The 12,500-nt window shown below is 48.8% G+C and overlaps 1 protein-coding gene across 2 annotated transcripts in view; it reads left to right on the top strand.

The window, feature by feature from the left end:
• si:ch1073-15f19.2 (mucin-5AC) overlaps window positions 1–8,026 on the top strand; it is a 10,927-nt gene extending 2,901 nt beyond the window's left edge. Inside the window, exons 4-7 of one of the 2 annotated variants that reach the window (XM_042311529.1) lie at window positions 5,943–6,004; window positions 6,095–6,722; window positions 6,864–6,969; window positions 7,497–8,026. In XM_042311529.1, the coding sequence (XP_042167463.1) occupies window positions 5,943–6,004; window positions 6,095–6,722; window positions 6,864–6,969; window positions 7,497–7,593 (893 nt within the window). In that variant the 3' untranslated portion in view covers window positions 7,594–8,026. Of the gene's footprint in view, window positions 1–5,942; window positions 6,723–6,863; window positions 6,970–7,496 lie in introns of both variants that reach the window. The other variant, XM_042311528.1, reaches the window with a different exon arrangement.
• The last annotated feature ends 4,474 nt before the right edge of the window (window positions 8,027–12,500 follow it).

Below are 12,500 nucleotides of genomic sequence, written 5' to 3'. Positions count from 1 at the left end.
TGTGGTAAATGCAATTGATTGGACATGAATTGGAAAGGCAGACACCTGTCTATATAAGGTCCCACAGTTGACAGTGGATGTCAGAGCAAAAACCAAGCCAGACTGGATTGCGTCGAGACATAGATCTTGGGGAAGGGTACCAAAAAATGTCTGCAGAATTGAAAGTCCCCAAGAACAGAGTGGCCTCCATCATTCTTAAATAGAAGAAGTTTGGAACCACCGAGACTCTTCCTAGTGCTGGCCGCCAGGCCAGACTGAGTAATCGGGGGAGAAGAGCCTTGATCAGGGAGGTGACCAAGAATCCAATGGTCACTCTGACAGAACTCCAGAGTTCCTCTGTGGAGATGGGAGAACCTTCCAGAAAGACAACCATCTCTGCAGCACTCCACCAATCATGCCTTTATGGTAGAGTGGGCATACGGAATTCACTCCTCAGTAGTGGCAGACAGCATCATGCTGTGAGGATGTTTTTCAACGGCAGGGACTGGGAGACTAGTCAGGATTGAGAGAAAGATGAATGGAGCAAAGTACAGAGAGATCCTTGATGAAAACCTGCACCAGAGCGCTCAGGACCTCAGACTGGGGACGAAGGTTCACCTTCCAACAGGACAACGACCCTAAGCACACAGCCAAGACAACGCAGGAGTGGTTTCGGGACAAGTCTCTGAATCTCCTTGAGTGGCACAGCCAGAGCCCAGACTTGATCCTGATTGAACATCTCTAGTGAGATCTGAAAAATAGCTGTGCAGTGACGCTCCCCATCCAACCTGAGAGAGCTTGAGAGGATCTGCAGAGAAAAATCATATTAACATAATACAAATTATCATAATCCATATTGTCAACGGGACAACAGTAACAACAATAACCAAGGGTCAAAATAACCGTACATTGGACAATAACAATAAGCAGTAGAGGACATGTGCAGGTTGGTTGGTCTGTCAGACACTGTCCCTCATCTCATGCTCATCTTCAGTTGTTTTGACGGGTAGCCTATTTTGACATTTTGAAACCTTGAATAAGGGTTTCAATTCAGGTTCTGCTTCAGTTGTTTTATATTTTTGACATTTTGTCAGGAAAGCCAGGTTTTCTGCTGTGATGCAGTGGTTGCACAGCCTTTCCTCTACAGGGAGCCAGGTTTTCCTGTTGTACAGTGGTTGCACAGCCTTTCCTCTACAGGGAGCCAGGTTTTCCTGTTGTACAGTGGTTGCACAGCCTTTCCTCTACAGGGAGCCAGGTTTTCTTGTGTCTACCCTTCTCAATGGCAAAGCTGTGCTCACTGAGTCTGTACTTTGTCAAGGTTTTTCTAAGGTTTTGATCAGTAACCATGGTCTAATAGTTAGCCACGGTGTACTGTTGATTTAGGGCCAGATTGCACTGCATTTGGCTTTGTGCTTGTGTTTCCCAATAGGTAATGTAGTGTTGCTTTGTGTTTGTGTTTCCCAATAGGTAATGTAGTGTTGCTGTGTGCTTGTTTCCCAATAGGTAATGTAGTGTTGTTTAGACTGTTGTAATTTGGTTTATTCTGATTGATTGGATGTTCTGGTCCTGAGGTTTCAGTGTGTTAGTAGAACAGGTTTGTGAACTCAGCCCCAGGACCAGCTGGATGAGGGGACTGAGGCTTCAGTGCTTCAGTGTGTTAGTAGAACAGGTTTGTGAACTCAGCCCCAGGACCAGCTGGATGAGGGGACTGAGGCTTCAGTGTGTTAGTAGAACAGGTTAGTGAACTCAGGACCAGCTGGATGAGGGGACTGAGGCTTCAGTGTGTTAGTAGAACAGGTTTGTGAACTCAGCCCCAGGACCAGCTGGATGAGGGGACTGAGGCTTCAGTGTGTTAGTAGAACAGGTTAGTGAACTCAGGACCAGCTGGATGAGGGGACTGAGGCTTCAGTGTGTTAGTAGAACAGGTTTGTGAACTCAGCCCCAGGACCAGCTGGATGAGGGGACTGAGGCTTCAGTGCTTCAGTGTGTTAGTAGAACAGGTTAGCGAACTCAGGACCAGCTGGATGAGGGGACTGAGGCTTCAGTGTGTTAGTAGAACAGGTTAGTGAACTCAGGACCAGCTGGATGAGGGGACTGAGGCTTCAGTGTGTTAGTAGAACAGGTTAGCGAACTCAGGACCAGCTGGATGAGGGGACTGAGGCTTCAGTGTGTTAGTAGAACAGGTTAGTGAACTCAGGACCAGCTGGATGAGGGGACTGAGGCTTCAGTGTGTTAGTAGAACAGGTTAGTGAACTCAGCCCCATGACCAGCTGGATGAGGGGACTGAGGCTTCAGTGTGTTAGTAGAACAGGTTAGTGAACTCAGGACCAGCTGGATGAGGGGACTGAGGCTTCAGTGTGTTAGTAGAACAGGTCTGTGAACTCAGCCCCAGGACCAGCTGGATGAGGGGACTGAGGCTTTGGTGTGTTAGTAGAACAGGTTAGTGAACTCAGCCCCAGGACCAGCTGCATACCTCTGTCTGCATCTCACTGTCTGCATCTCTCTATCTGCATCTCACTGTCTGCATCTCACTGTCTGCATCTCACTGTCTGCATCTCTCTGTCTGCATCTCACTGTCTGCATCTCACTGCATCTCACTGTCTGCATCTCACTGTCTGTATCTCTCTGTCTGCATCTCACTGTCTGTATCTCTCTGTCTGCATCCCACTGTCTGCATCCTCTGTCTGCATCTCTCTGTCTGCATCACTCTGTCTGCATCTCTCTGTCTGTATCTCACTGCATCTCACTGTCTGCATCTCACTGTCTGCATCTCACTGTCTGCATCTCACTGTCTGTATCTCTGTCTGCATCTCACTGTCTGCATCTCACTGTCTGTATCTCTCTGTCTGCATCTCACTGTCTGCATCTCTCTGTCTGCATATCTCTGTCTGCATCCCTCTGTCTGCATCCCTCTGTCTGCATCTCACTGTCTGCATCTCACTGTCTGCATCTCACTGTCTGCATCTCTGTCTGCATCTCTCTGTCTGCATCTCACTGTCTGCATCTCACTGTCTGCATCTCACTGTCTGTATCTCCCTGTCTGCATCTCACTGTCTGCATCTCTCTATCTGCATCTTACTGTCTGTATTTCACTGTCTGCATTTCTCTGTCTGCATCTCACTGTCTGCATCTCTCTGTCTGCATCTCACTGTCTGCATCTCACTGTCTGCATCTCTCTGTCTGCATCTCACTGTCTGCATCTCACTGTCTGCATCTCACTGTCTGCATCTCTCTGTCTGCATCTCTCTGTCTGCACCTCTCTGTCTGCATCTCTCTGTCTGCATCTCTCTGTCTGCACCTCTCTGTCTGCATCTCTCTGTCTGCATCTCACTGTCTGCATCTCACTGTCTGCATCTCACTGTCTGCATCTCTCTGTCTGCATCTCTCTGTCTGCATCTCACTGTCTGCATCTCTCTGTCTGCATCCCTCTGTCTGCATCTCACTGTCTGCATCTCTCTGTCTGCATCTCTCTGTCTGCATCTCACTGTCTGCATCTCACTGTCTGCATCTCTCTGTCTGCATCTCTCTGTCTGCATCTCTCTGTCTGCACCTCTCTGTCTGCATCTCTCTGTCTGCATCTCTCTGTCTGCATCTCTCTGTCTGCATCTCTCTGTCTGCATCTCTCTGTCTGCACCTCTCTGTCTGCATCTCACTGTCTGAAAACATGTACATCTCTCTCTCTCTCTCTCTCTCTCTCTCTCTCTCTCTGTCTCTCTCTCTCTCTCTCTCTGTCTCTCTGTCTCTCTCTCTCTCTCTCTCTCTCTCTCTCTCTCTCTGTCTCTCTCTCTCTCTCTCTCTCTGTCTCTCTCTCTCTCTCTCTCTCTCTCTCTCTCTCTCTGTCTCTCTGTCTCTCTCTCTCTCTGTCTCTCTGTCTCTCTCTCTCTCTCTCTCTCTCTCTCTGTCTCTCTCTCTCTCTCTCTCTCTCTCTCTCTCTCTCTCTGTCTCTCTCTCTCTCTCTCTCTGTCTCTCTCTCTCTCTCTCTCTCTCTCTCTCTCTCTCTCTCTCTCTCTCTCTCTCTCTCTCTCTCTCTGTCTCTCTCTCTCTCTCTCTCTCTCTCTCTCTCTCTCTCTCTCTCTCTCTCTCTCTCTCTCTCTCTCTCTCTCTCTGTCTCTCTCTCTCTCTCTCTCTCTCTGTCTCTCTCTCTCTCTCTCTCTCTCTCTCTCTCTCTCTCTCTCTCTCTCTCTCTCTCTCTCTCTCTCTGTCTCTCTCTCTCTCTCTCTCTCTCTCTCTCTCTCTCTCTCTCTCTCTCTCTCTCTCTCTCTCTCTCTCTCTCTCTCTCTCTCTCTCTCTCTCTCTGTCTCTCTCTCTCTGTCTCTCTCTCTCTCTCTCTCTCTCTCTCTCTCTCTCTCTCTCTCTCTCTCTCTCTCTCTCTCTCTCTCTCTCTCTCTCTCTGTCTCTCTCTCTCTCTCTCTGTCTCTCTCTCTCTCTCTCTCTGTCTCTCTCTCTCTCTCTCTCTCTCTCTCTCTCTCTCTCTCTCTCTCTCTCTCTCTCTCTCTCTCTCTCTCTGTCTCTCTCTCTCTCTCTCTCTCTCTCTCTCTCTCTCTCTCTCTCTCTCTCTCTCTCTCTCTCTCTCTCTCTCTCTCTCTCTCTCTGTCTCTCTCTCTCTCTCTCTCTCTCTCTCTCTCTCTCTCTCTCTCTCTCTCTCTCTCTCTCTCTCTGTCTCTCTCTCTCTCTCTCTCTCTCTCTCTGTCTCTCTCTCTCTCTCTCTCTCTCTGTCTCTGTCTCTCTCTCGCTCTCTCTCTGTCTCTGTCTCTCTCTCGCTCTCTCTCTGTCTCTCTCCATCTCACTGTCTGAAAACATGTACATCTGCACGTCTCTCTGTCGCTCTTTCTCCATCCTGTGTGGTGTGTGTTGATGAATGTGGTTTAGTTGAGTCATCACTGACACACTGAAATCTCTTCACATTCAGATAAACAGACGTCGACATGTGGACCACGTGGAACCCTTTCCCTATATAGTGCACTACTTTTGTAGTGCCATAGGGCTCTGGTCTAAAGTAGTGCACTATATAGGGAATAGGGTGCCATAGGGCTCTGGTCTAAAGTAGTGCACTATATAGGGAATAGGGTGCCATAGGGATCTGATCTAAAGTAGTGCACTATATAGGGAATGGGGTTCTATTTGGGACACATGTTCACACTTCCTGCTTCCTGCTCTCCAGCAGCCGACAGCAACAGAAGCTACAACACGGTCGCCTTCAGCAGCTGAAAGTTGCAGATAGAACAGCCATGAATAGAGCTGACACCTTTCAGTCAGTGATTTACGTCTGTTCTATATTATACATTTCTACCTGAATGCCCATACACCAACACCACATCACGTACTCACCCTTCTGCAATGTACCACTACTGAATATTTCAGATAGAAATGTCATGAATAGAGCTGAAGTGTCAGAGAGTTATGTTCTATATTATACATTTCTATCTGCATGCCCTGAACCACGGCGTTCATGCAGTGATAGAGCTGACCACTCTATGTTTCTCAGTTGGTAGAATAGTGTGCATTCAACACATAGTAAGTTTAGTGAGTATGTATGGTGAGTTTCTGCTGGGGCCACCAATACAACATAACGGTATACTCTCACAGCCACAAGTTGCTTTGGTTAAAAGCATTTTTTGCTAAAAGACATTATGTTGTTGTTATTATTATATTATTCCATGTCAGAGAGGAATTTGCGTTCTATGTAATATATTTCTATGTGTTCGTAACGTTGAGGCCTAGTGATCATCTCTTCTACAGGTTCCAATAGAGAGTGAGATGTTAATCACCTGTAGCAACAGCCCTAGGAAGGGTATAGACTGCCCTCTGCTGGACCTGTTGGAGTACTGTTCAATTACTGCTTCCTGACGGGGCATTCCGGACACAAATGCACCCTGGGATGTGTAGTTGTTGAAGAGTTAGAGGGACATTATGATACTAGTGATGATTCTCTCTCTGTCTCTCATTACTTTCCTACATAACAGGTCCTGCTGTCACTGTGACCCCCGGCAACAACGTAACTGAACCTACGGTTACCGACAACAATGTAACTGAACCTACGGTTACCGGCAACAACGTAACTGAACCTACGGTTACCGGCAACAACGTAACTGAACCTACGGTTACCGACAACAATGTAACTGAACCTACGGTTACCGGCAACAACGTAACTGAACCTACGGTTACTTGCAACAACGTAACTGAACCTACGGTTACCGACAACAACGTAACTGAACCTATGGTTACCGGCAACAACGTAACTGAACCTACAGCTACCGGCACCAACGTAACAAGCGACCTACCAGGGCCAGGAGAGATGACAACCCCCACAGCTAACTTCAGCGTCACACCAGACACCCTCACCTCCTCTACCGTACAGGAAGTCAACACCAGTATCACTATGACTACCTCTGTCACCCAGCTAATCAACTCAAATACACACCGATCAGTCAACACAGAGGCGGGACCAAAGGGGTCAGAGGTCAACAGCTCCACGGACAGTCCAGTCAGAGTCCCATCCACGGCCCAATCAGGATCCACCTATCCACCCAAGGTCCAATCAGATCAGCCCACTCCATGGAGCGTCCGATCCGATGGTGGGCAGAGGAACAAGTCTGAAGCAGAGACCTCCAGCTTTGGTGGTCAGGGAGGCCCAGTGTTCACTACGCTAACCCCAGAGAAGAGCACCCTGGCTGAGGAGAAGGAAGACCACACCCTGGGGACCTCCACCACCTCCACCTCCACTCCCTCCCATGGGGAGACAGGTAGGACCACAGCCAGAGATGGTTGGTTTGTATTGGCTTCTTGTCGTTCTATTTGGTATGTACCGTAGACCACTTTTAAACAGAAAACCTCACAATATTATGATTTACAGAGGATACCGATGTCATGATTATTCCTGTCAGGTCCCAGTAGTGGTCAGAGGTACGTGGTGGTGTGGGTGCTGCTTCCTGTCCTGGCTCTGCTGCTCGTGGTAGGGTACCTCTACCGACGGTACATCATCCAGAAGAGGTGAGCGTATTTCCTGTCCTGACTCTACAGCTCCATTTATTTATTTGTTCACATCAATTAATCTCTCTTTTCTACCTGCCTTTCAATCTGCCTCTTTCTCTCTCCTCCTCCCTCCCTCTCTCCCCTCCCTCCCTCTCTCCCCTCCCTCCCCTCTCTCCCTCTCTCACCTCCCTTCCTCTCTCCCCTCTCTCCCCTCCCTCCCCCTCCCCCTCCCTCCCTCTCTCCCCTCCCTCCCTCTCTCCCCTCCCTCCCTCTCTCCCCTCCCTCTCTCCTCCTCCCTCCCTCCTCCTCCCTCCCTCTCTCCCCTCTCGCTCCCTCCCCACTCTCTCCCTCTCTATCCTTCTCTGCTCTCTCTCTCCCCCTCTCCCCCTCCCTCCCTCTCTCCTTCTCCCCCTCCCCCTTCCCCTTCTTCCCCCTCCACTCTCTCTCCCTTCCTCTTCCTTCCTTCTCTCCCTCCCCTCCACTCTCTCCCCCTCACCCTTCTTCCCCCTCCACTCTCTCCCTCCCCCCTCTCTCTCTCTCTCCAGGATGGACCTCCCTCCCCCCTTCAAGCCTCCTCCCCCTCCAGTGAAGTATTCCTCTTTGAGAGCTCATGACGTCCCCATGACCGACATCCTCACCTGAAGGGGGAGCTGTTGTACTTGTTTTATGGTTAAATGAAACCCTCCATTGGTCCTCATTCATTTTACAGTGATACTTAATGCGAGTCCTCTGCTGTCAGAAATATAAATTAGCCTTTTACTGTAAAACCTTTTCTGTGCCAATGCTGTGTGATTTAATGGTGTCCCTTTACAAAGCTGGACTTTGAAGCCTTTTCTTCTGTTATGTTGCTCTGCGTTTTTGGTTTTCAATGAGCTTTTACCAAAGATTATGATATTTATTGTTACAATAATGTCTTGATGGTTAAACTTTGGTGTGAATTAAGGAAACGAAAAAATATTCTTTATTAAATTTGTAAATATTACATTTCCTTTTACCAGATATATTTGATGAAATAATTAAGACTGCAATTGAATGTATCCAATCTGTTTAAATAAAGATCTCGTGAAGTTTTGAATCAATGTTATTCACACCATGAATAGGTCATGTACTATACCAGCACACAAACATTCTGGAAAACAGAGAGAGAGAGAGTTCCCATCCCACTCCGGAACAGAACCGTGACATTCCGTCCTCTGAACTAGAGAGAGTTCCCATCCCACTCTGGAACAGAACCGTGACATTCTCTCCTCTGAACTAGAGAGAGTTCCCATCCCACTCTGGAACAGAACCGTGACATTCTCTCCTCTGAACTAGAGAGAGTTCCCATCCCACTCTGGAACAGAACCGTGACATTCTCTCCTCTGAACTAGAGAGAGTTCCCACTCTGGAACAGAACCGTGACATTCTCTCCTCTGAACTAGAGAGAGTTCCCATCCCACTCCGGAACAGAACCGTGACATTCTCTCCTCTGAACTAGAGAGAGTTCCCACTCTGGAACAGAACCGTGACATTCTCTCCTCTGAACTAGAGAGAGTTCCCATCCCACTCTGGAACAGAACCATGACATTCTCTCCTCTGAACTAGAGAGAGTTCCCATCCCACTCCGGAACAGAACCGTGACATTCTCTCCTCTGAACTAGAGAGAGTTCCCACTCTGGAACAGAACCGTGACATTCTCTCCTCTGAACTAGAGAGAGTTCCCAACCAACTCCGGAACAGAACCATGACATTCTCTCCTCTGAACTAGAGAGAGTTCCCATCCCACTCCGGAACAGAACCGTGACATTCTCTCCTCTGAACTAGAGAGAGTTCCCATCCCACTCTGGAACAGAACCATGACATTCTCTCCTCTGAACTAGAGAGAGTTCCCACTCTGGAACAGAACCGTGACATTCTCTCCTCTGAACTAGAGAGAGTTCCCACTCAGAACAGAACCGTGACATTCTCTCCTCTGAACTAGAGAGAGTTCCCATCCCACTCCAGAACAGAACCGTGACATTCTCTCCTCTGAACTAGAGAGAGTTCCCATCCCACTCTGGAACAGAACCGTGACATTCTCTCCTCTGAACTAGAGAGAGTTCCCATCCCACTCTGGAACAGAACCGTGACATTCTCTCCTCTGAACTAGAGAGAGTTCCCATCCCACTCCAGAACAGAACCGTGACATTCTCTCCTCTGAACTAGAGAGAGTTCCCACTCTGGAACAGAACCGTGACATTCTCTCCTCTGAACTAGAGAGAGTTCCCATCCCACTCCAGAACAGAACCGTGACATTCTCTCCTCTGAACTAGAGTGAGTTCCCACTCTGGAACAGAACCGTGACATTCTCTCCTCTGAACTAGAGAGAGTTCCCATCCCACTCTGGAACAGAACCGTGACATTCTCTCCTCTGAACTAGAGAGAGTTCCCACTCCAGAACAGAACCGTGACATTCTCTCCTCTGAACTAGAGAGAGTTCCCACTCCAGAACAGAACAGAACCGTGACATTCTCTCCTCTGAACTAGAGAGAGTTCCCACTCCAGAACAGAACCGTGACATTCTCTCCTCTGAACTAGAGAGAGTTCCCACTCCAGAACAGAACCGTGACATTCTCTCCTCTGAACTAGAGTGAGTTCCCACTCTGGAACAGAACCGTGACATTCTCTCCTCTGAACTGAAGTTCCCATCCCACTCTGGAACAGAACCGTGACAGTTCCTGAACATCCCACTCCAGAACAGAACCGTGACATTCTCTCCTCTGAACTAGAGAGAGTTCCCACTCCAGAACAGAACCGTGACATTCTCTCCTCTGAACTAGAGAGAGTTCCCTCTCCAGAACAGAACCGTGACATTCTCTCCTCTGAACTAGAGAGAGTTCCCACTCCAGAACAGAACAGAACCGTGACATTCTCTCCTCTGAACTAGAGAGAGTTCCCACTCCAGAACAGAACAGAACCGTGACATTCTCTCCTCTGAACTAGAGAGAGTTCCCATCCCACTCTGGAACAGAACCGTGACATTCTCTCCTCTGAACTAGAGAGAGTTCCCACTCCAGAACAGAATCGTGACATTCTCTCCTCTGAACTAGATAGTAAGGTCAATGAGAGGCAATATGTCTGACAGAACACAATCTAACTTAACAGTCCTCCAAGCCTCTGAGGACCAACCTGGCACACAGAGCTGTTCTACTGTGGCAGTGTGTTAGCCCAGTGTTTCTGAAACCTAGACTTTAACTCAGGAAGCTAAGGCAAATCTTCAGATTTCAGGCTAGGTTACTCATCCCATGAGCGTGCTTTACCGAACAATATGTCTGTCTGCCTGCCTGCCTGTCTGCTTGTCTGTCTGTCTGGCTTGCACTTCAACAACAAAGGTCTCTGATGTTCACATTCACCACAGTGTTACAAAAGGCTCTAATGTCCACAGTAACCACAGTGTTGCAAATATTCATCAAACCCATTGATGAAACAGGAAACAAAACCACAAACCACAGCTGTCCATCCGGCCATCTGGTGTGAGTCTGGGACCACCTACACATCTCTACATTCCCCTCTGTAGACACCGTCATAGACACTGCTATGTTGACTGGTGTAGAACCACCTACATGCCTCTACGCTAAGTTGAACCATACAGGGTTCAAAGAGCTCATCTCAGAGTTAGAGCTCAGAGTTAGAGCTCATCTCAGACAGAGTTAGAGCTCATCTCAGACAGAGTTAGAGCTCATCTCAAACAGAGTTAGAGCTCATCTCAGACAGTTAGAGCTCATCTCAGAGTTAGAGCTCATCTCAGACAGAGTTAGAGCTCACCTCAGACAGAGTTAGAGCACATCTCAGACAGAGTTAGAGCTCATCTCAGAGTTAGAGCTCATCTCAGAGTTAGAGCTCATCTCAGACAGAGTTAGAGCTCACCTCAGACAGGGTTAGAGCTCATCTCAGACAAAGTTAGAGCTCATCTCAGACAGAGTTAGAGCTCATCTCAGTTAGAGCTCATCTCAGAGTTAGAGCTCATCTCATCTCAGACAGAGTTAGAGCTCATCTCAGACAGAGTTAGAGCTCATCAGTCAGAGTTAGAGCTCATCTCAGACAGAGTTAGAGCTCATCTCAGACAGAGTTAGAGCTCATCTCAGACAGAGTTAGAGCTAATCTCAGAGAGAGTTAGAGCTCATCTCAGAGTTAGAGCTCATCTCAGAGTTAGAGCTCATCTCAGACAGAGTTAGAGCTCATCTCAGACAGAGTTAGAGCTCATCTCAGAGTTAGAGCTCATCTCAGACAGAGTTAGAGCTCATCTCAGAGTTAGAGCTCAACTCAGACAGAGTTAGAGCTCATCTCAGACAGAGTTAGAGCTCATTTAAGAGTTAGAGCTCATCTCAGACAGAGTTAGAGCTCAGAGTTAGAGCTCATCTCAGACAGAGTTAGAGCTCATCTCAGACACAGTTAGAGCTCATCTCAGAGTTAGAGCTCATCTCAGACAGAGTTAGGGCTCATCTCAGAGTTAGAGCTCATCTCAGAGTTAGAGCTCATCTCAGACAGAGTTAGAGCTCATCTCAGACAGAGTTAGAGCTCATCTCAGACAGAGTTAGAGCTCATCTCAGACAGAGTTAGAGCTCATCTCAGACAGAGTTAGAGCTCATCTCAGACAGAGTTAGAGCTCATCTCAGACAGAGTTAGAGCTCATCTCAGACAGAGTTAGAGCTCATCTCAGACACAGTTAGAGCTCAGCTCTGAGAGGCTACAGAGACTACAGATGCTGGGGACCCGCCCCACACAGCTCTGAGAGGCTCACCAAACAGTAACAGACTACAGAGCTGGGGACCCAGACACAGCTCTAGAGCTCATCAAACAGACAGACTTAGACGCTGGGGACCCCCCACACAGCTCTGAGAGGCTACACTGAACACCAAACAGTAACCCACGACTACAGATGCTGGGGACCCGCCCCACACAGCTCTGAGAGGCTACACCAAACAGTAACCCACGACTACAGACGCTGGGGACCCGCCCCACACAGCTCTGAGAGGCTACACCAAACAGTAACCCACGACTACAGACGCTGGGGACCCGCCCCACACAGCTCTGAGAGGCTACACGGAACACCAAACACTAACCCACGACTACAGACGCTGGGGACCCGCCCAACACAGCTCTGAGAGGCTACACCAAACAGTAACCCACGACTACAGATGCTGGGGACCCGCCCCACACAGCTCTGAGAGGCTACACTGAACACCAAACACTAACCCACGACTACAGACGCTGGGGACTCGCCCCATACAGCTCTGAGAGGCTACACTGAACACCAAACAGTTACCCACGACTACAGACACTGGGGACCCGTCCCACACAGCTCTGAGAGGCTACACTGAACACCAAACACTAACCCACGACTACGGACGCCGTGGACCCGCCCCGCCCCACACAGCTCTGAGAGGCTACACGGAACACCAAACACTAACCCACAACTACAGACGCTGTGGACCCGCCCCACACAGCTCTGAGAGGCTACACCAAACACCAAACACTAACCCACGACTACGGACGCCGTGGACCCGCCCCACACAGCTCTGAGAGGCTAC

This window comes from Oncorhynchus tshawytscha, linkage group LG33 (assembly GCF_018296145.1).
Source record: "Oncorhynchus tshawytscha isolate Ot180627B linkage group LG33, Otsh_v2.0, whole genome shotgun sequence".
Taxonomy (NCBI): domain Eukaryota; kingdom Metazoa; phylum Chordata; class Actinopteri; order Salmoniformes; family Salmonidae; genus Oncorhynchus; species Oncorhynchus tshawytscha.
Note: the sequence above shows the minus strand (reverse complement) of the source record. Positions and strands in the feature narration are given on the sequence as shown.